General features: G+C 35.7%; 2 protein-coding genes across 2 annotated transcripts in view; one reads left to right on the top strand and one right to left on the bottom strand.

Annotated features, from left to right (window-relative positions):
* The window catches only part of DMXL2 (Dmx-like 2), a 46647-nt gene extending 32133 nt beyond the window's left edge, over positions 1-14514 (top strand). The window contains exons 27-43 of the mRNA XM_010291766.1: positions 334-582; positions 2183-2364; positions 2728-2858; positions 3806-3891; positions 4126-4327; positions 5381-5498; positions 6304-6366; positions 6758-6844; positions 6925-7046; positions 7797-7935; positions 8531-8591; positions 8678-8805; positions 10330-10407; positions 11012-11103; positions 11688-11740; positions 12895-13112; positions 14268-14514. Coding sequence (XP_010290068.1) covers positions 334-582; positions 2183-2364; positions 2728-2858; positions 3806-3891; positions 4126-4327; positions 5381-5498; positions 6304-6366; positions 6758-6844; positions 6925-7046; positions 7797-7935; positions 8531-8591; positions 8678-8805; positions 10330-10407; positions 11012-11103; positions 11688-11740; positions 12895-13112; positions 14268-14477 — 2219 coding nt within the window. The 3' untranslated portion in view covers positions 14478-14514. The remainder of the gene's footprint in view (positions 1-333; positions 583-2182; positions 2365-2727; positions 2859-3805; positions 3892-4125; positions 4328-5380; positions 5499-6303; positions 6367-6757; positions 6845-6924; positions 7047-7796; positions 7936-8530; positions 8592-8677; positions 8806-10329; positions 10408-11011; positions 11104-11687; positions 11741-12894; positions 13113-14267) is intronic.
* Positions 14515-17767: 3253 nt separating this feature from the next.
* Positions 17768-21803, bottom strand: part of GLDN (gliomedin) — a gene marked incomplete at its 5' end in the record, with an annotated part of 15458 nt that continues 11422 nt past the window's right edge. The window contains 2 exons of the mRNA XM_010291767.1: positions 17768-18240; positions 21670-21803. The exon at positions 21670-21803 is cut by the window's right edge and continues 7 nt beyond it. Of these exons, the coding sequence (XP_010290069.1) occupies positions 17781-18240; positions 21670-21803 (594 nt within the window). The remainder of the gene's footprint in view (positions 18241-21669) is intronic.

Here is a 21803-nt window from a genome sequence, read left to right as displayed (position 1 = left end):
GTATCAAAACAACTAATCCCCATGTACAAGCATAAATTTAGTATTTTGAAGTCAACTGTGGAAACCGTGCAAGAATTTCATAGGCAAGCTGAATTGCCCATAGTATTTGCAGAGAGGTACAATGCAGAAGTCCCAGACCAACGGCGGCTTTTTAAAATGTTGGTCTTTATGATTTTAAGAAAAATGTGAACAGAATGTTTCATCTGAATAAAAGTATTATGTGGCTATTTATTAGTATATGTTTAACATAAAATATAGAGGTGAAACATTTCCTTTTTTCTATTTGTACTCCTACTCATTTAGCATAGAATTTTCCCTCTTTTCTCTTTGCAGGTGTGAGTTCACTTATAAATCTCTTAAGTTCAGCTCAGGATGAAGATCAACCAAAGTTAAACATCCTACTTTGTGAAGCTGTTGTAGCTGTCTACCTGAGTCTCCTTATACACGCCCTTGCAACTAATTCATGTAATGAATTATTTCGACTAGCAGCCCATCCTTTGAACAGTCGAATGTGGGCTGCTGTTTTTGGTGGTGGAGTGAAACTTCTTGTAAAACCTCGAAGGCAGTCAGAAAATATTCCAGGTACTTTGTTCTCTAAAGGTCATGCTAATGATTTGCATTTTATACCTTTTAGTAACAGAGTAGGAGGGATTTCCTTCCTTTTAAAGATAAAAACCAAGCAAGCAGAATTTTAAGTATCTACTGGCAAGAAAACTGTTACATTAATTAAAAAGCAGAAAAATATTAGTCTTGGGATTGTCCTTGGTAATGGTACCCTGCACATTTTGAATTTGCCATAAAAACTGTACAGTTATTATATTGCTGATATTACTATTAGAGGCTTACTATAACCCTTTTCAGGACTTTCAGTCGTTATTTTTTAGTGAAAAAACAGATGGTATAAATCAGTATTAATACCTATGGTTTTCTGTATGTGAGATATGAGTGTGTTGTTCAACTTGGAAGCAGTATTTCTGAAGCTAATTTCTATTGCAAGGTATGATTTCACCTTGCGCAAGACCACAGAGAAGAAATACCAGCTTCATCTGTCAGAAAAATAGTTCGTGTATATGTAAGCTCCAACTAAAACCAGGCATTTTTCAAAGACAAATGAGCATGTCTAAATATAATTCCTGAGGAAAAGCAAAGTGGAGATTGAACTAAGGCTCTGGAGACAAAGGCAAATACAACCATTTGTCATACACTTCACACTGCAACAATACTGAAAATCATGTCACATAGACTTTCAAAACAGCAATAGGCTTGAAACTTAGGCAAAAATTAAATGTTTCATATCTGAAATACAGAACAGTAATAAGGCAGTGCACCATCATAAGTATGCACAACAGATACTTGTCATTCATGGAACAACTTAAATTCATTTAGGGCAGTTATTTTCACAAGATGTTAATATGAATAACTTTATGTAAAGTCATGTCTTCATTTGAGATGTATTCTGTTTTCCTTTAACCTAAAGCTGCTACAGCTTCTGATGTTTCAGAGGATGGTAATGAAGGTTTGTAAAAACTTCCAGTATAGTTGAATGTTAGTAGTGGGTTTTTAAAAAAAAAAAAAAAAAAGTTTTTAAATATCTAGCTCCCTTGTAATAAAGTAAGTGTGATCTTCAGTGTTGCCTGGCCAATAACACTTTGAAAAACAAATTCCACATTAATATTTTGATAACTATTAAGGCATTTTAAATCATAACACTTCAAAATAGACTTCAATTGTCAAAAAGCCTGTCTCTCTCCAAATTTTCTTTGCTATCTTGAGAGTTTCTTGGCTTGTATTTTGAATAACTACTGCTACTTGTGCAGTTCAGAGTTTAGTGAAATTTTATGTATTAATTTCTCAACAAAATGTCTTAATTTCTTTCTTAATCTTTCTTGAGAAATTTTTCATCATAAAAGCTTTTTGCTTAAAAGCTACATCATCTGAGAACTTAATCCAAATTACAAAATGTATGTCTCATGATATATGCAATGTATAAATGCCACAGTTATTGAATTTGTCATAAGTGAACTCTTTGTATGATTACACTTATTTTATTTAGGCTGGCTTTGATTTCCGAATCAGTAGAAATTAGCACCAATGATAATGGTTTTAGTTGTTTCAGTTATAAAATACAGCCATTTCTAAAGATGCAATATTAATATCAGATTTTCAAATTACCTGAATTTAGCGCCACCTCTTCCATCAGAAGAAATGGATAAACATCGTCGTCGGTTTAATATGAGAATGCTAGTGCCAGGAAGACCAGTAAAAGATAGCACTGTACCACCACCTGTACCTGCAGAAAGACCCTCTTACAAAGAAAAGTTTATCCCTCCAGAACTCAGCATGTGGGACTATTTTATGGCAAAGGTAATTTAGAATGGAAGACATAAGTTACAGTTCATAAAAGCATATTTCTTCTCTGTTATGTTTTGAACGACAAAAATAGCGTGAATATTTTGAGTGCTCTTCATAGTAAGCTGCAGAATATTATCCTTGTAATAAAGGATATTGCCTTGACTACAAGTCTACTACTTAACTTTCAAAATATGTCTCTTGCCAATAATAGAGATTGACACTTTTCCCCTTGCTGCTGGTTTATGTTTTAGAGAAACCTATCTATAGGTCAAGTTGTTGTCATTTAAATTCTATGACAGTGATAACTAAAGTAAGAGTTTAATATTAAGAGATCAGAAAATTGCTTTTATAGCAGACTTTTATTTTGCATTGCAGCCATTTCTTCCTTTATCAGACAGTGGTGTTATATATGATTCTGACGAAAGCATTCACAGTGATGAGGAAGAGGATGATGCTTTCCTCTCTGATGTACAGATCCAGGAACATAAAGATGCCAATTCTTACAGGTTAGCAGAAGCTGCCACTATTTTAGAATAATTATGTCATATGCTTACCTTTTCTTCCAGATTAAAGAAAATACAGGTTCTCTGCATCCTCCAGTTTGTCAGATAATTTTAGTACTGTGGATAGATATCTGTGGCAATGGGATTACAGAAGCAACAAATTCTTATCACAGTAAGAGTTCCCCATTTAACTGCCTAAAAAAATGGGACTAGGAAGTCAAAGCTGTGCGGTTTTCTTTTGGGGGGGGGCGGGGAAAAATCTCTTCATTTTTAAGACAGAAAGAACATGAGGTACCACAATGTCAGTTCTAAATGATGCTTTAGACTACTGATTCAAGCATGATCTTTAGTTTTTGAACAAGGAGCAGATTAAATAGAACACTTAAAATAAAAATGTTGCAAGATAAAATGAAATAAAGTGGATGACCTCAGCATTATAATAACGGAGAAAAATGATGGCTCTCCTACGCGTTCTTCAAGCCTCTCATTAGTCCTTACTAGGACTATGACTATACTGTATAGGATTTGTATCTTTAATATCTTTGAGACTCCTTCAGGGTGAAAGCTTTTGCCATGAATGCCAAACTCAAATAATGTCTTGTCTGTATTCATCATGATTTCATGGAGAATTTCAGGAGGTGTTTTGGGGGGCTTGTACTTAATTCTCAGTCTTGCAGAGGCTCACACATGCACATTTGTTTATCTGGCGGAAGAGTACAATAATCGAGGATTTGTAAAACAGAGAAGGGGATACTATGTTACAGCAAGGTACCTTCAGAGGCACCCTTATGTTGCATAGTTGATCTATAAGTATTTCCGTACATGTCTGGCAAACCTCAGTGAACCATCTACACTGTTTTTCTAATCTGTGTATTTGGCAGAAGAAAAATATTCTGCAGACATTCGGTTAACGTTGTTCTAACACAACTAAATATGTTCGTTTCATACAGCTGGGCTCTTCTACATCTGACAATGGTAAAATTAGTTCTGCACAATGTTAAGAACTTCTTTCCCATTGCTGGTCTGGAATTCGCTGGTATGTTAAATTCTGCTTTACATTTTAGTTTTCTGTATAAGTGGCTTTCTGTCAGACTGCTTTTTAATTTTTAAATTTAAATAATGTAACACATTATTTTTTACAATTACCAACAAGTACATTTGCTTTCAAGATTTTTTTTTTTGATGGCTCTATTATTCTGGGGTTTTTATACACACTGTAGTTTAAATGGTCTTTTTCTTTAAGCCTTATTTTATTATTATTTCTGTTTAGATCTGCCTGTAACATCACCATTGGGTATTGCTGTAATAAAAAATTTGGAACACTGGGAACAGATTCTTCAAGATAGAATGGACCAGTTTGAAGGCCCACCACCAAATTACATTAATACTTATCCTACTGACCTTGGCATAGGTGCAGGACCGGCTATTCTCCGCAATAAAGCAATGATCGAACCTGAAAACACACCATTCAAGTAAGTATTTTTTTTCCCTAGCAAAAACACATTCTTTGATCATAGAAATACTAAGGAGTATTTCTAAACAGTATTTCTAAACAACCTAAACAGCTAAATGAAGGTTAGCTAGACGTTAGCTCTAGGCAATGCTTGACAGAAACCACTTTCCCACATCCCTTTGTCCCTTCTTATGAAGCTGTCTCCCACAGCAGCCTTTACTTATTCTGCTGCACCTTTCAGAACTGCAGCAAGAAAGTGAGCTTGGAGGACTACAAATCAAGGGCAATGGCTGCTGCTGGGAAGACCCTGTTCAACCTCTTTTACTATTTGTCCAGTAGCAGCTCTCTCCCACCCTACCTCAACAACAAAAGAAAAGAGTTATATATTAGACATGCAGATGTCAGGAGGAGAGAAAGTTATAGCAAGGTCCTTGTAAAGCCAATCCTCCTACGTTTAGACTGATGTCATGCTTGCAGGTATCTTTAAATGCAGATAGTGAACCATGTTTTCAACTCAAAAATAGCTTGTTTTTCTCAATATTCTAAACCACAACTTTAGGTTTGCTTATGTTTGTGACTTTGGATTTGCATGTTTGATACTGCTGTAGGATTTTATTAAAATATTCTCATAAACATGCTCTGCTTCTCTAGAAATATTTGTCCTCAAATCTGAGGCAACTAATTTTATTTGCCTCATATATGAGCTAAATATTTAAGAATTCTTTTGAATAATGAAAGAAACATGTAAGGACATGCTGTAGAGCCAGCATAATCCCAACACACAAGCTGTTTTAGTAGAGTGCAAGTCTTTAGACATAAATGCGAGTCAGCAGATTAACTTGTAGTACTTGGAAGTTAGTAACCTACTGTGAGTTTAAAAAAAAAACCTCATCTCTTGATATTTGCCTTGAACAAATTAGAGCTTAAACTTTTCAAAATTGAATTTTATCTAAAGTAATTCGGGGTTTTTTTTTTTTTTTTTTTTTTTTTTTTTTTTTTTTTTTGGTCCACCTTTAATTACATTGAAGCTTCTTCCTTTTTTTAATTTCTGTTTTTCTTCTGTTTTATCTAGATCAAAGGATTTTTCAGCTCTTCCAGCAAAAAGGCTCTGGCATTTTCTTGTGAAGCAAGAACTGCTTCAGGATACTTTCATAAGATATATATTCACAAAGAAAAGAAAGCAAAGTGAGGTAAATAAAGGATGTAACATCTTTTTTTAAAAAGAAAGCTCACTTATAACTGTTCCTCCGTCTCTTTCAGTATTTCTTTTTTCTTTACATTTTTTCGTTCGCATTGCAATTTCCTTTCTTTCATTTAACAGTGTTTGGATTTTTTTAAAAAATCAACATGACTTTCATGTTGTTTATTGAAATATCAACTAAACAATGTTTTTAACAAAAGACACGTCTCACCTTACCTTTATGTATTGAATACTGTCCTGATAAACAGAAATTCACAATAAGGGTAATAAGTAAATAAACTTCAGTGTTCATATAATATCTTTTTTTGTGTGTCATATTGAAAAATAAATTTAAATGAGCTATTACTTTGTGTATATGTATATATGCATGAGTAATATATACATATAAAAGTAATATTATATAGTCTTATATAATATGGAGCTTTACAAATTGTACCAGTTACAATTGTAATGAGTTGTAACTGAAAATTTAAACCAACACATAAGTACCACTGAAAATAAGTATACTATTTAATATTTTTAAGAATTCCTGTAAGTATGGAGATTGTGTGTGTACTACTCCTCCATTTATTTACTATATCATACATTTTGTGTTCATCCAGGAGGCATTACATTTTAAGTGAGTTTGTTTAGATTCCTGTCTTAGTTTCTGTGCCTTTTATGAAAAGTTAAAAATACATTTGTCATCATTTACTGACAGAGTGGCCTTTAAAATCTAGTTTGGAATGTTTCATTCTTTTTTTATATTTGTTTGTGCATGTGTTTTGTGTTTGTGACTGTGTGATGTTATGTAGTCTGTAGAAGATCGTGTGGAGCAGGTCAAACAAAACTGCGTAGCAGAAGATCACAAAAACAAGGTAGTATCCCTTCTCCCAATGTCTTCTAGCACATTCTTAAAAGTTCTGTGGAACTGGCTTTTCTTTCTCTAATGTGACTAACAGAAGCTATATGTTCTGTGTAGTCTGTGTGGCAGGCTTTTAATTGGTGAATTAACTTTGGATGTCCTGATAATTGAGATGAGTGAACACCTTGTAAATAGCGTTGCACACACAGCTTTGTGTTTCTTACACTCAAACATAACTTTTGGCTTCTAGAACACCAAAGAGAAGTCTAAAGTTTAGCTTCCTAAACAATGCTGAGGCCACTGAACTTTTCTTGCATGAATTTTGTATAGATTTTTGCAGTCTGAATGTACCACTACAAAATGGATTTTCATGCTAATTGAAATTTCTTATAAATGTTTTGTAGGTTGAAGCGGATCTTGGCTACCCTGGAGGAAAAGCAAAAATCATTCACAAAGAATCAGATATGATAATGGCATTTGCAGTTAATAAGGTAAGCCTCAAATATTATAATAAGTGCAATAAAAAGATCTTAATTATAGTTAGTATAAATTTTCTATTTGTGCTGCATAGGCAAACAGCAATGAAATTGTTTTGGCATCTACACATGATGTTCAAGAACTTGATATTTCAGCTCTACTGGCTGCTCAGTCATTTATATGGATTGGGGAAGAATATGACAGAGAGTCTAAAAGGTAGGATTGTTTCTTTGTGGTTATATTAGGAGTAGTGGTTTACTGTGAGGCTGCATATATAATAACCATGTAAGCACAAGTGGATCATACAAAAAGTTAATTACTCTTCTTCAGTAGATTTCAGATTGCTTTACAAAGGATTGAGGAAAGGCAAAAGAGTATTACTGTCTTTGTTTTACTCAAACTCGTCAAAACCTTAATTTCTCTGTGTGTATTTTGGGCATGTCTGCACTGTACAGTAAAGTAAAATCCTGTGGTGCATAAGCTAATAAAGGAAGTGCTAGCTTAAAAACACTGCAGTTGCATCATTGCAGCGTTGAGGCTAGTTGTGGTAGCTGATGCTAGCTGTATAATGCAACAGCCTGAATTACTGTCTCCTCCATTATTGTGCTGAGAACTGTGAATGTGTCAGCTGCAGCAAGCACTCATCTGTACCACACTCCATTGCACAGAACAGATAGACATATAGACACACAGGTCAGGAATATTCCAACAATATTCTTCTCAAGAGAGCTTGTATTCTCAACATCTACCTACCACAGTCATGATCATCTGTTGAGGTTAAACAACAATAGGTTTAAAGCACACGGAGGTGTTTGTACAATGTTAAGTGCAGGAATTATCAATTTATAGTTTCATTATAATCATTTCCTCTACCCATTGCCATTAGGATCTTGACAGTGAAGTAAGCAAACAGCACTGGCAGCAAAGAAAATTTGTTTAAAGCAGAACACTGCTGTTCTTTTACAGTTCCGATGATATTGACTTTCGTGGTTCTACCACAACACTAACTCAGTCAACGGCACCATCTTTCGGAGTGAACCAGATACAACCATCTTCATCTATGCCATGGTTAGGCAGTGGTCAAACTAGCACTGGAGCTGGTGTGGTAAGTACTTCTATTGCATGCAGCTTCAGGAGACTGTTTCTTTTTTAGTGTATTATTTAGCAGAGACCTAGGTTGCATTAGTCATCATGCTGTTAATTGAATGTTGACGTAAAAGGCCTACAAAGACCAAGACCTAGCCAAAAAGGCAGCCAAACTAAGCATTTTCTTGTATATTGTGGCAAATAATTATTGTTACATGGAAAATAATGGGACAGTCAGGTTTTTGTCTTTTTTTATGGGAACTTTGATGTAGGACCTGGAGCTTCTGGGTCCAAACCAAAAATGAACAAAAAAGCCAACCAAACCCAGAACAATCCCAAACTAAATTCTTGCATTGGGACTAATAGCAGAAGTCTACACATCGGCATGTGCTTAAGTTATTTGTATAATAGAAGATAACATTACTACTACTTGAACTTTTATGTCTAAATAAGCTGTCGTAAACAGGCTTTAATTACTATACTGCAACTAAACATCATTAGATGCAAATAATGTTAGCTTAACTGGGGGACACTCACTATGTAGTAGTATAAACAAAATTGAAGTGCGTTTGTGTCTTTTTTCAAAATTATTTTAATTTTTGTTTCATATGAAGCTTATTAAAAGAAATCTGAATAACGTCAAGAGAATGGCTTCACATCCAGTCCATCAGTATTGTAAGTGAATCACACTTACTAGTACAGAGAAGATTATTTTCTATAAAATACTGTAGTATTAATGAACATCTATCTTTTAATCTTAGATCTTACAGGAGCACAAGATGGTAGTGTTAGAATGTTTGAGTGGACAAGGCCACAGCAACTGGTATGCTTCCGGCAAGCTGGAAATGCCAGAGTTACAAGAATGTATTTCAATTCCCAGGGCAATAAGGTAAGTACAACATTTAGGATTTTTTATTATTATTATCCATAAGGAAACATTTGGTTGCGCTCTGACCACTGCAACAGTTTTAACTAGCAATACCCAAAAAAGAAGATTTCCTAGAATGATCACGTAAGCAGTTTCTCATATAATTCATTTTGGCTACATATGTAAGCTTTCTAATAAAATTAACCCTTATTCTCCTTTCTCTTCTGTCAGCTTCACCCTGCTATCCTATATCACATTTGCCACATTTTCAGACTTCTTGTTCTCCCTGTTCTGAAATCTGCGTTCCCATATGATGGCCTTTCTAAAATTAAACATTAAAAAAAATTGAGCTTACTTATTTTGTAGAAGCAAACTTGTATCAGTCTAGGTCATCAGGTCTTCAAGAAGTGCTTCACGCTTTGCATTCTGGCCAAGATAAAGTTTTGACAGAATGCAATACAGCCTCTTAGTTCGAAAATGTAAGTATACTGCAGTACAGCGGAGAGCAGAAAGAGAGTATAAAATAGCCATACACTTTGGCCAGAAATGACGCTGTGAGGTATATGAGATGCAGAAAACAGAGTGGGCAAAGAAAGAAATTGAGAAAAATACCCACCTCTCCAGTTTTTCATGTTGCCCATTCTGTTATTTTAGCAGGTCTTGTCCGCATTTTACTGACAAACTTCATTATAGTTCAGAGCCATAAAAAGTGAATTAAAGGAGTTTGGAAATGACTGTAAGATATCTATATAACAGCAAAAGCTCAACATTTAGAAGAAGCTGGAAATATAAAGTATCTCCCAGAATACCTATTTTTGGGTAGCATAAAATCTCATTTAAACTTTTTAAATTATTAGTGTTTTGATTATATTTTGAGATATTGCAATCTTAACATCACATGGGAATCAATTTTAAGAAGGAAATTAAGATGTACCAGTTGTCCCCACAACATGCTTCACATGGAGGTCACTCAGGCAGGACTTGTGAAACCTGACGAAAAGGAGAAAATACAAAAACTAATTCTGAATATTTCTAAAAACATTTTGTAAAATGTTTATAGGTATAGAATATGTTTTATAGAATATACATTATTAATTGTTATGCATTTTGATTAACAAATATAACTCATTTTACCATTCACAATATATTACAGTCATCCTATAATTGTTCTTACCATGCTTTTATGGTATGCTGCCATGTAGCTTCCTTCACTAAGCATTTTCAAGTAAAGTCATGGAGTAACGATGCCTCTGTAAGCTTTAGCATTTAAAATTATGATTTAAAAGATAAGGTTCCACACTTAAAAAGCCTCCATGTCCAGAAAAGTTAGGTATGTAGGAGAACATCAATCATTAAACAATTAGTACTGAACTCACTTGGCTTCTAAACTACTGTTTTGTACCCGACAATCGTTGTTGATATTTAATGTGCAGGCAATAGTGTTTTAGGTGGGTTTTTTCCTGAAGTCAGCCTAAGTTTACTGTCATGAAGTAAGTGTCCAGTAACCAGTACGTTATGCTAATAAATACAGTTTGTTCCTTGCAGTGTGGTGTTGCTGATGGTGAAGGATTTCTAAGTATTTGGCAAGTAAACCAAACCACCTCAAATCCGAAGCCCTATCTGGTGAGTAAACAGAAATTTTTTTTTCCTTTTTATAGAGGAAAGTTAAGTCTTTGAGACTTCAGACAGGCCAAGAGTGTAAGAGTTTCACCGAGACATTTTTGGTTTTGCTGCTTTTTAATTAGCATACTTTGTCAAAATAACTGTAGAGTTTCAATGATATATCTTTGGAAAACTAATTGTACAGTAACCATAAGCTGCAATGTAATTACAAATACTACTTCAGTGTTACCCTTGACTAAATTAAAAATCAAAACTGACAGTAATGACTTTACAACCCCAAGACTTAGTAAAAATACACTCTTCAATTCTTTTCACTGCTTCTTAACAGTGCATGAAGACCGTGCTTAATTTGAAATTCAGGCTATCGTGATACACTATATTGTGGGTTTGCTATAGTTAACTTATTTTGTATCTTTTTATTTTATACTGGATTTTTGATCCATTGTTCCATTCTCTGAGGCTTCAAACAGCATTATCCACTAGTTTTTAAACTTTGTTTAAAAGACTGCTTTGTGTTATGCTATCAGTGACATCAGACTGATAGCAACTTTTGATGCAGACTACAACTGGTAAGATTGCATCTTTTTTGTTTTGTTTTTAATAGACTTGGCAGTGCCACAGTAAAACCACAAGTGACTTTGCATTTATAACCTCTTCAAGTCTAGTTGCTACATCGGGACAGTCCAATGATAACAGGTGTGTTTAAAGAAACAATGAGGAATTTCACCAAAGCTACCTTTTTATCTCCATTAACTCACTGGATCTTGTGCATTAATGTGTGGCTGACACTTTAAGGTTCAGTGTTCTAAGCTTTGTTACAGCTTGAACATGCCAGATGATTTCTTTGAACATCATTCCTTCAGTCATTTGTTCCCCAAATATAGCTTTTGTGAGGAGTGTTCAACAGTTAACCAGTTTTTTCAAGGTGTATTCCAGAAGGCAACTAGTTTGATGTAATACTGTTGCTGGGGGGAGAAATATGTTCAGCAAAGGCAAGATAGTTCTTCTCTTTCTCTGGAAAAAAAAAAAACAATTTCTATAATTTCTTGGTACAACTTAGGACTAGTACACATCTTAAAGGTAGAAAGTGTAGTTCCACTAAGAAGCATAAAGAGCATATTTTGCAAATCTGCGTTGCTCTCTAATGACTACAGAGACTCAAGGGCTCCTTGTTCAGTTCTACCTTCTAGGCTTTGACATAAAACGTGAACACCTTCTGAGTCATGTCACCCCATGTGTCACTTAGCAACAGGCCATAATGACATTTTTTTTCCCCTCAGAAACGTATGCCTCTGGGACACTTTGGTTTCATCTGGTAACAGTCTTATACACGGTAAGTCCTGCCATGAAAATTAAACCTCTACTACTTATTGACTAAGGAAATACAGCATGTGAATGCGTTTGGGGCAAGGGGAAAATTTGCACTGGGGAACTGGTCTCAATGTGTGTTGCACACTAATACATGCACCAGAACTGGTACTATACAGTTTCTAGCATGACGTTAATCTGCTGTATATAGAAAAAAATGAATAAAGAAGGTCATATACAATGCCGGTTTTGTGACAATATTAATAAAGTCTGAAATATTTGAGTACAGTCCTGAAAAAAAAATTAACAGCTAACCAATTAAGGCTGCATTATTGAACTCTTATGAATATGCTTTCACTTAAACTGGCACTGCATTAATATATCCAGTACTCTGTTAAAGTACAGAGGAAAAGACAACTGTGGGTAATAGTAGAAGCGACTCCTTCTGTCTACTGTCCTTCTCTTTTAGCACTTAGACTGGATTCTTAAAAAGATGTTTGTCCACTATTTGTCCACTATATCCAACTATTTGACCAAGTTAAATAATTTCATCTTTATGTAACGAACTAAAGCAAAGTTCTGTCATGTTGCGCTATGAAAGAAAAATACATACAAATCCAAATATAATACCATGGGCTTTTAAAAGAGCAAATTCAACCATCATAAACATCTGCAAACAACTGCAGTACTTGAATAAGCAATAGGTGCCTTCTGAGATTCATATTTTAAAACCAGTAGATGTCACAGAAGTTCAGCCTCATTTTAAAGAGATTGAATTACGGCTCCTATGAAAAATAGGTTAGGAAACTAGAATATAATAATACGTATCTATAGGGTAATTAAATTTAATTTTTTAGTTCAGCTATACTATTTTTTTAACTCAGGAACTTAATTGAACTTAATATGATGAATTTTATGTTTTCTCAATTTTTCAAATTCAGGTACGTACTTGTATTCTAAAATAAATCAGACTGCATATCATGCTTTCTTGTACATTAGCTCTTATATAGCTCTTATGAGAGCAAAAAGCTGTCAGCTGATATGATATTACCCATACGAAGGAATGTATCTGTCAAGTTAGAAAATATTCAGATAAAAATTTATAGAAGAAATGCATTTTAAGATTGGAAGCTACTTACAGTTTCAAATCTATTAAATTCTGACGTCCTCCTTCTTCAGCCTTCACTTGTCACGATCACGGTGCCACAGTACTTCAGTATGCACCTAAACATCAACTGCTAATTTCTGGTGGTAGGAAGGGATATATCTGCATCTTTGACATCAGACAGAGGCAAATCCTTTACACCTTCCAAGCACATGAATCAGCTGTTAAGGCCCTGGCACTGGATCCTTCTGAGGACTATTTTGTTTCAGGCTCAGCAGAAGGTAACATGAAGGTAAGGTATCGGAGGAGCAGAGTTGTATATGAGAGTATTTAGCTGACGTAGTGTATTGGCATATGTTGATCAACATGCTGTAAATAGCCAGATGAATGTGGTAACAAAACAAAAACAAACCCCAAAAACCCAAACCTACATTTGATATGCAGGATGCTTGCCTTGCCTTGATAATGTAAACTGAAATATACTAATACCCTTCTAAAGCAAGTAGGTTTTGTTCTCTGCTAAAGAAGGTTAAACAGTCTGTTTAAGGTTGTGTGACTGCATTTTAAGTGGATAAAGCAAAGTGCATGATTCTGAAACCTTAGCTTTGTTTTTCTGTCTTAAAAATATTCTGGGTTGGCCTTTGGATCAATTTCTCTGTAACACAGGGGCACTCAGTAACTTCAGCATCCTGTAAAGTTTCTGTAACACCAAGTTCTGTTTTTTCTCTTGATGCTGTAGCCCCAGACAGCTACTGACGTGTCAGAGTAATAAGAAACAAACAACAACAATAACAAAACTCAAAACAGAAATACAGTCCCTGTTTTAGAGGGCTTATTTCCTGAATACTAAAAGGAAAGAAATACAAGAACATGGTGAAGAGACGGGGAATACAGTTTCTTTCCTTTTAGCTGGACTGCATACTGTTTAGTAGGTGCTTTCTATGACTCTGCACATTTCTTGTCCTGGTCTTGATGAGGGCTCTTGCAACTTGGGACAAAACAGACACATCAGACAGCTGTGCTACCACTCAGCATGCTTATTAATCATGCAGCTTACTCTCTGCAGCATTCCTTAGCATAAAAGCATTTCCAGCTGCTGGAAAGCTGACAGTAGTCATCTTGGATAAAAATGAAACCTGTCCATTTCTGCAGCTTTCAGGGGACCAGGGAGGGGAGCTGGGAGTGGCACTACAGATCAAGTAACACAGGCACCTTCAGCCTGCTAAGTAACTAGCTAGTCCACACTAAAGTATCTTTATTCTGTCTTGCCTTATACTTGAGCAGGAGCCTCTCAAGACTCTTGGACTTGGTGTAATTGTTGCTAATGGACAACAAAAAATACCCTTTATCTTTGCTGAATAGGGCTTAGAAGAGCCAGGAATCTGAAACATTAGGGAAAGAACACAAATCCTAATTTTCATCTTCTTTTGTCATTCTTTTGATACAGGTGTGGAGACTGACTGGCTATAATTTAATTCATTCATTTAAAAATGAACATGCTAAGCAGTCCATTTTCAGAAATATTGGTGCTGGTGTCACCCAGATTGAAACTGTGCAAGGTAATCGTATCTTCTCCTGTGGAGCAGATGGCACGCTGAAAATGAGGGTTCTTCCCAATGCTTTCAATGTACCTTCAGGCATTTTTGGCATTCTGTAGCGTTATGTGAGCTAATCCTGTTTTTATATAATGTCCCTTTAAGTAGCTAAAATCATGGTAATATGCACGGTGGAAAGGAAACAGTCTGTTTCCTTTTAAAGCAGTTACTGCAGCATTAAGTATTATGGGGGAAAAGATTTAAAAAAAAAAACCCACACAAACCAACAACAAAACACAACAGGTTTATTTTGAGTATGCCCATAAGGATCCCTGGGGTGGAAATGCATGTACTGTGTTGTAAAAGCAAAGAATCAAACCCAGTACAGTCAATCATAGGTGGGGTTATTGCTCAGTAACCCACAAGCTGAATTTATTAAGTGTATTGTAAGGGTTCTGACAATTGTCAGTCACTTAACAAGCACTGTGGCTCTACAAGTCAGTAAGCATTTCTGATGTGATTCTGATTATTTTTATTCCAGTTTGTCCCACTAACTGAAGCATGTGTAAAACTTCTCATTGTAAAATAGTTTAGTTTTAATTAAGGGTATTCAGTGTTTGATTTTCGCAAGAAAGCGTAATGGATGCAAATGCCGTGGAACATGTGCAATCAAGAATGTACTGTGAGACATGTAACATTTTATGCTGAGATTTTTTTTCCCAGTTAGTATTAATGCACAGTTGATACTGTAACTTGCACATTGACACATTTTTAAATGCAATGTTTTTTTTAATTTGCACACTTTTTTTCTTTCTTTGACAGCTATGTATGTTTTCTATTGGACACCTGCCTTTACTTTAGGAATGTATTGTAATCACTAAACATTTGTAGTGAAAACATCCATGATTCTAGACAGCTTTTAGTTTTGAAATTCATTTGTCCAGAAAATACTTCATTAAACGAAGCTGTTAAGAGAATACCAATGGAACATATAGTGCCACATTTTAGATGAACGTCAGGCTTTATGTGGCCAGCTAGTAAATTGTGGATAAAACTGGTAATTAAATTATTACCACAATATATTGTAAAAACTATGCAGAGTTCAATATTGTTTGCTTGTAATATAACTAGCTACTGTTGTCAGATGTATTTTTCTGTTGTAAACAAAAAACATGTTCTTAAGAGACTGGAACAGGTGTCTGCGTATTTAAATGTTAACAAACTGTCTTATTCCTCCAATGAAAATTTTGATGTCTGTGGTGTATTGTAAAATATACTAGAATAAAAAGCACCTTTCTCCAAAGGTGATTTTAAATTGCAGGTTGTGAAGTATGGGAAGTATGAAAGAAAGAAGAGTAAATGTCATAGTTTAGTTTTCCCTTTGTAAGTTAAATAAATCACTTTTATTTCATGGAGCAGCCCATTCCAGAACTCTTCCTTATATTTAAATAGATTTAACTACACCTCCAGTAGTTTGACTGGATACTGCCTGAGCTAGCTTTAACCTCATCTCAGACTGTACTGAAGTAAAAAAAGATTAGCTGTTTGCACTTTATTTTCAGATCTCCTAGAAAAGCATAAGGTTAACAGAACTTAGGTCTTCCTCTCAACAAAGGCAGCTGCAAGAAACACAGCCTCGTTTTGTCACTGAGAAAAGAGGCAGAATTTGCTGGTCTTCCTTCCCCAAGAGCTTGATCTGAGTGGTTTAACAATGACATCCAGAAGTTTTAACTTGATCCAAGATAGGCACATCATCCAGAAACTGTCACATCTGGCTTGAGCTGTATTTGCCCAAATATATTGCCAAGCTTTTTTTTTTTAGCCAACGAGTCTACTTCATTCATAGCATAACCCAATTAAAAAAAAATAAGAAAAAAAAACAACACACCACCAAACCCAAAACACACCACAAACCAAAATCTACCAACCAAAAAAAAAAAAAAAAACCCACGCAAGTCAAAAGAAGCCTACATACACAAAACCATAGCTCCGGACTGTGAAGTTTTGCGCTCTTTCTTTATAGGTAGAGATAGGATTCTTGCTATTTGAGTTTTGATGTATATACTAGTTCAAAGTATTAATTATGCTTTTTTGTTTCCCTCTACATCTCTCTCCTTAGCATGCAAGGCCTGCATTCTGGCCTTAGTGAAACCAGCAAGTATGCTGAGAAGAGACAATGCAGCCCAGGCCCAACCAATATTCACAGGCAGCTTAGAAGTCCAGGTAGGGGTTTTCTGAGAGTGTGGTTTTGAATACAGATACACAAAGCAACAGTAGGGATTTATGTTTTCAGTGTTAAATTTAGAAATCTGAAATACCAGAACAAAGTTAGAATCAAAAAGTACCTATTATTTCTCACCTGTAGCTCTCAAAAATTTGAATGCAAGTGGGCAACCTGTGAATTAAGATTAACAACAAATTAAGTCACTAAGCACTATGATGAATACATGTATTCCTGCTCCAGATATTTTATTTTTCTAAGAATAGCAGCCAAAAGCTATGCCTTTCATTTTATGATTTCATTTGTACGGATGTGCACGGGGAAAATTTCTTTTAGAAATATACCTTACTATAATTAAGTATAGCTATTAAGCAAGTTATAGTGGTGTAGTTTACATGGCAGTGAGGGGCAAGGAAGATTCTGCAGCAGCACAAGCAACTCAAAACACTTAAAAAGGAAATTTTAATCATAAATTTTACGTCTTCTCTTCAATTTTATACCTCATTACTTTTCTTCCCACACTCCATTTACTAAACACAATTTCATGTATATTAAATAATGCCATTATTCCCATTTTCCTTGTATTTGGGCTAGATTTTTCTTTTGTTTATATAACAGTTCACTGGACTTATCAAATTTGAAGCTTTCTGCTTTTTTCTATTTAAACCACTGTTTCCATTCCCATTATTTTTAATAGCTGTATATCTTTGTCCAAAAAAAAAAAAAGTTCACAAAGAATCAGTGGAAAGCATTAAGTGAAAATTACAAAGGTATTTGTACATAAAAGTTCATTATTTAGACATTTATACTAGACCATAATCACTGACTAGAAAATTACTACAGATAAGATGATTGCAACTGAAAGTTATAAATAGTCTCTGCTGAGCACATGACCATGGAATAATCAATGTACATTAGATTTAATTATTGGCTGAGTAACAGGGGAAAAACAAAAGCAAGTCTGTGCTAACTGTGTGCCAGCTGCAATACTGAACAGCTATTCTTCTAAAAAGACGAGAATGGCCTAAATAATTGAAGTATGTTTACATGAAGGTGCCTGATCGCCCTTTTATGCACCCTCACAAACCACCATCAGTGAACAGAAAATTATATCAAGTGAAGAGACCCCTATGTGTATATCATACAGCTTTAAATAATCTATTTAGTCATATGTGGCTCCCATACATTATATTTTAAAATATATTCATCTGCCAAAATGTACAGGATATACCATTAAGCTCCCATTCTCCCATGTATACAAATTCTTATCTCTTAGACTGTATGAAAGCATAGCAAGAACAGTCTGTGAAGACCGTAACTCAAACCTTGCATCAATCTGCTTCTCTTTCAATAAATCAAAAGCAAAACTTACTGTCATATCCTTAGTATCAGTAACATACATAATGCCACATGCTATGAATGCGTTACCAGCCTTGGACTTGGGATATGTAGTATTGATATGCCGAATGACTGAAAATGTTTCTTCATCAATATGTGCTACTATTATATTTTCGTCAGTGCTTGAGGCGTATATAATCCAAAGACCCTTCTCATCCACCGCTACGTTGAAATAAGTCTTTGAGTTAGAAAAGAGGTAGTTACGACCATGATATAAGGCATTTTCAATTAGCAGTGTGCCCAGCGATGCTTTATCGAGCCCCAATCTGTAATGAGATAAAGTATTCAGTATGTTGTGTTAAAAATTCATTTTTATATACACTAGTTGGTTGAATCAATTCAGAGTGCATTATTCCTGATAGGAGCATTATTGAAAATACTTGAGTTCAAGGACTATTCTGATATCTTTTAAGATTAAGTACTCCACTCAAAACACCTTCCAAAACACTAGGAGAAAATTCCAAAGTAATAACCAATCTAAAAGGTGCACAAGAGTATGAACTCAATTTGGTAGGTTTCACTTTATTTAGTCTATGAGCTTTATTATCGCTAGGATGAAAAAAGCAACTAAAAGAAACGGGTATGAAAAAGAATTGGATAGCAGGTGAAGACCCAAACTTGTTAAATGAAATCTGTACAGAAGTTTGCTTTCTACTAGGTGGGAACTAAAGGGAGAAAATGTGATTGACAAAACCAGCATGAATTCTGGGCAGGTTCACCTAGTCTTAGAGTTCCTCTTTTAAAAACAGTTCAGATAATGCAGTGATTTGCTCAAGTAAACATCAAAGGAATAAAAATTCTACTTTTGCAGAGCCAAAAATCTGACCTCATGCTGGCCTCCAACAGGACAGCCTGAATGTCTCATCTCTGATATATAAAATTGTTTTTATTCCTTGAAATTCCTTAAAAGGATGATAATCTAAGGACAGCAGCATTGAACAGCTAAACTGAGTTCCTCTACTAGTTTAAGAGGGTAATCAGCTGTATCAAGACACATTTATAGTTAGAATTAAATCACTTAATAATGCAGTCCTCTAGTGAAGGCAGAGAGTGTATGCTTCATCCTTTTAAGTAATGCCTTCTATAACGAAACACATTTCACTGTCTGACTTCTATCTAACTGTGTAGCTCCATTCCTCAAATAGGAGGAACAACATTACTCAATACAGGAATCTGCTACAGTTAGAAAAGTCTTCTGAAAAGACAGGCTTAATGACAGGAACATTTCAGATCCAGAAACTTGCAATAGAAGGAAAAACACTGATAGAATATTTTTTCTGTGGAAGAGATGTTGATAGCATGTACTGGAAAAATCATCCTAAAAAAAAAAAAACAACACCCAAGAATGACTAACTAGATGATTCCCCTTTGCTTTTGTAAAACTCATGTCTGCAGCAACTCTATATTCCAGCAGCATATATGTGCAATTAAAAAAAGGCTTCAAGGCTGGAGAAGATTTCTGAGAAACGTGTGTGTTAATCCAGTTAACCTGGTTAGTTGCTTCACGTTTGTAAATAACCTCATGCAAGGGCTAGAAGGACAGCCCTTAGCAGGAACAGTTACACAGAAATGCAGATTTTCTTCAGGATTTTTTTCTATAAAGAGCCAACAAGATAAAAAGCATCTCGAGATTCACTAGAAATGTGCAAGACCTGCAACAAAAAACACGTTGGCTTTTTCTCTTTTATGTGAAAATCCTGAAGGGAGAAGAAAAGTGAGGTTTAATTCGTGAAGTTCTCTTCCGCTCCCCCAGTTAAGGACAGTCTAGTCTAGAACTCCAAATGGTTCAGAAATTCCTTACTCTTCCGGCACCCTGGGGTAAGTGACAAGAGATAGTGTAATATTTTCATATCTGAAAAAAAAAACCACCACCTGCAGGGAACTCGACCTACAAACACTTTTCTGATCACTATGATGAATGAAGTCAAGAAAAAAAACGGAAGTGGGAAAGCATGCTACAAAACAAAGGAAGAAGGGATGAAGCAGACATGTCAGGGATCCAACCATCATGAGAAAACCTGCCAAAGGTCAGACAAACCTAGTTTTACCAGCTTTTAAATATGACAGGAAGCTCCTTTTAAATGTTTTTTTTTCAACATTTGCAAAATGAACCAACCAGGTCCTCACCTGTTCCTTCCATTAAATCAATACAAAAACTCCCAGAAGCTTTTCTGCAGCCTCAAATCAAGGACTTCACTGTCACAGACTTCATAGTGCCTCTTTCTATTTGTGCTGAAGGTAAATAATCTTAGAGTGAGTAACTGAACAGAACAGTCATCACTCAGCAGCTTCTTAGAGTGGTTTTGAAAATTCCACAAATAGCTTATGTTCATCTGTACATGAAGGCATTCCCCAATTAATGGTACCCAAGCAAAGGTGAGGAACCTCTGTCCTATCGCTGCATATTGCTTAGACAGAGATGGTCTTTTACAGATGTATAAACAAAAAGCCCTGATGAAGACACTTAAAGGAGGTTGACAAAAAGTAGGCTTGTCTTTGGCAGAATAAATATTACAGCATTCAAGCAGCTTGCTCACATTCCTTGGCATCCAAATGAGTTTAGGGAAGGCAGCACTCACACCTGCTTGGGAACAGACATCAAAGTATAGTAATGTTCTTGGCTCAAACATCAGAGCCATGTTAAGAGAACTCAAAAGCAGATGCAATCTTTCACTTGCCCTTGGGCTATCTGTCTTTGGCTCTTCCCACAAGATGAGATTTTGGTTTTCATTTGTATTGTCTGTCTCTGTCCTCAGTAGAAGATGAAGAGAGAGAGATGGAATTCCCAGTTCCAGTTAAGGGAGATACATTAGGAGAGTTGTAGGAACTTCTTATTGTGAGGAAATCAAACGGCAGAGCCACTCCTCCACAATGGAATGTGCAATTCACCAGGTCAAAATGTCCTCAGCTGGTGCCTTAGTGCATTCCTCCACCCTAGCAGCATTAACTCAACCCCTACCAGCTAGTGCTGTCCAAGAGCAAAGCATGTGCATCAACACAGCAAGCAGCTCAGGAAAGCTGAGTTCCACAAGTGGGCTACAATCATATCACTTCTCACCTGGGTGCCCAAAACTGCAGATGAACCAATTCTTACTCTGATGCAGGCAGATGCACAGCTTATTTTTTTTAAATCAAATACCTTTTTCTGACCCCCAAATTCCTTAGTCAGTTCCCATTTCTTTCTCACAAATATACACACAGCAAAGAATCCAACAGCAAGAACTCCCACAGCAATGTAATGTATAGTAGAAACCCGATGGACCCCAGGATAGCCAAAAGAAAAATCTGTTGTCACCTCTGCACATGGCATCTTGTTAACTTGGAGGCCCAGTTACCCTATCATGTAGTAACTACTCAGGTTAACCACTTAGACACAGAGCTGAACAATGCTTAAAGAACTGTCACAGCAGAGTAATGGGCCTGGACTATGCTCCCAGTTCCTCTCCTCCCACAGCATCTGCACACACAGCTGGAAGGCCAGTGGCCTATATTCTAGTTACAAATCGGAAAGAATTAGTTGTTCTGTTCTTGAAAGAATTCTGAACCATTCCTCCATTCTTCCTATTCTAGACAGGACCAAAAAGAAACATAAAATGGTACAAGGCAAGTGGTCTGCTTTTCTGAGGTTCATCTCTGGCACCATTGCTCCTCCTTCCACAACATCTCTTGCCTTAAGCCAACTATGTTTCACTTACTTCAGAATGGCATTGGTTCCTCCCTTTTGATAGTACAGATGATTGTTTTGTACTGCATGACCGCATCCATAAAAGAATCCTGTGATGTTAATGATCCTGTAGCTGTCATTCAGCAATGCATTGGAATTCTCATA

The sequence above is a fragment of the Phaethon lepturus genome, unplaced genomic scaffold, assembly GCF_000687285.1.
Source record: "Phaethon lepturus isolate BGI_N335 unplaced genomic scaffold, ASM68728v1 scaffold15537, whole genome shotgun sequence".
In the NCBI taxonomy this organism is placed as follows: Eukaryota; Metazoa; Chordata; class Aves; order Phaethontiformes; family Phaethontidae; genus Phaethon; species Phaethon lepturus.
The sequence above is the reverse complement of the archived record's forward strand: the minus strand, read 5'-3'. Positions and strand labels throughout refer to the sequence as shown.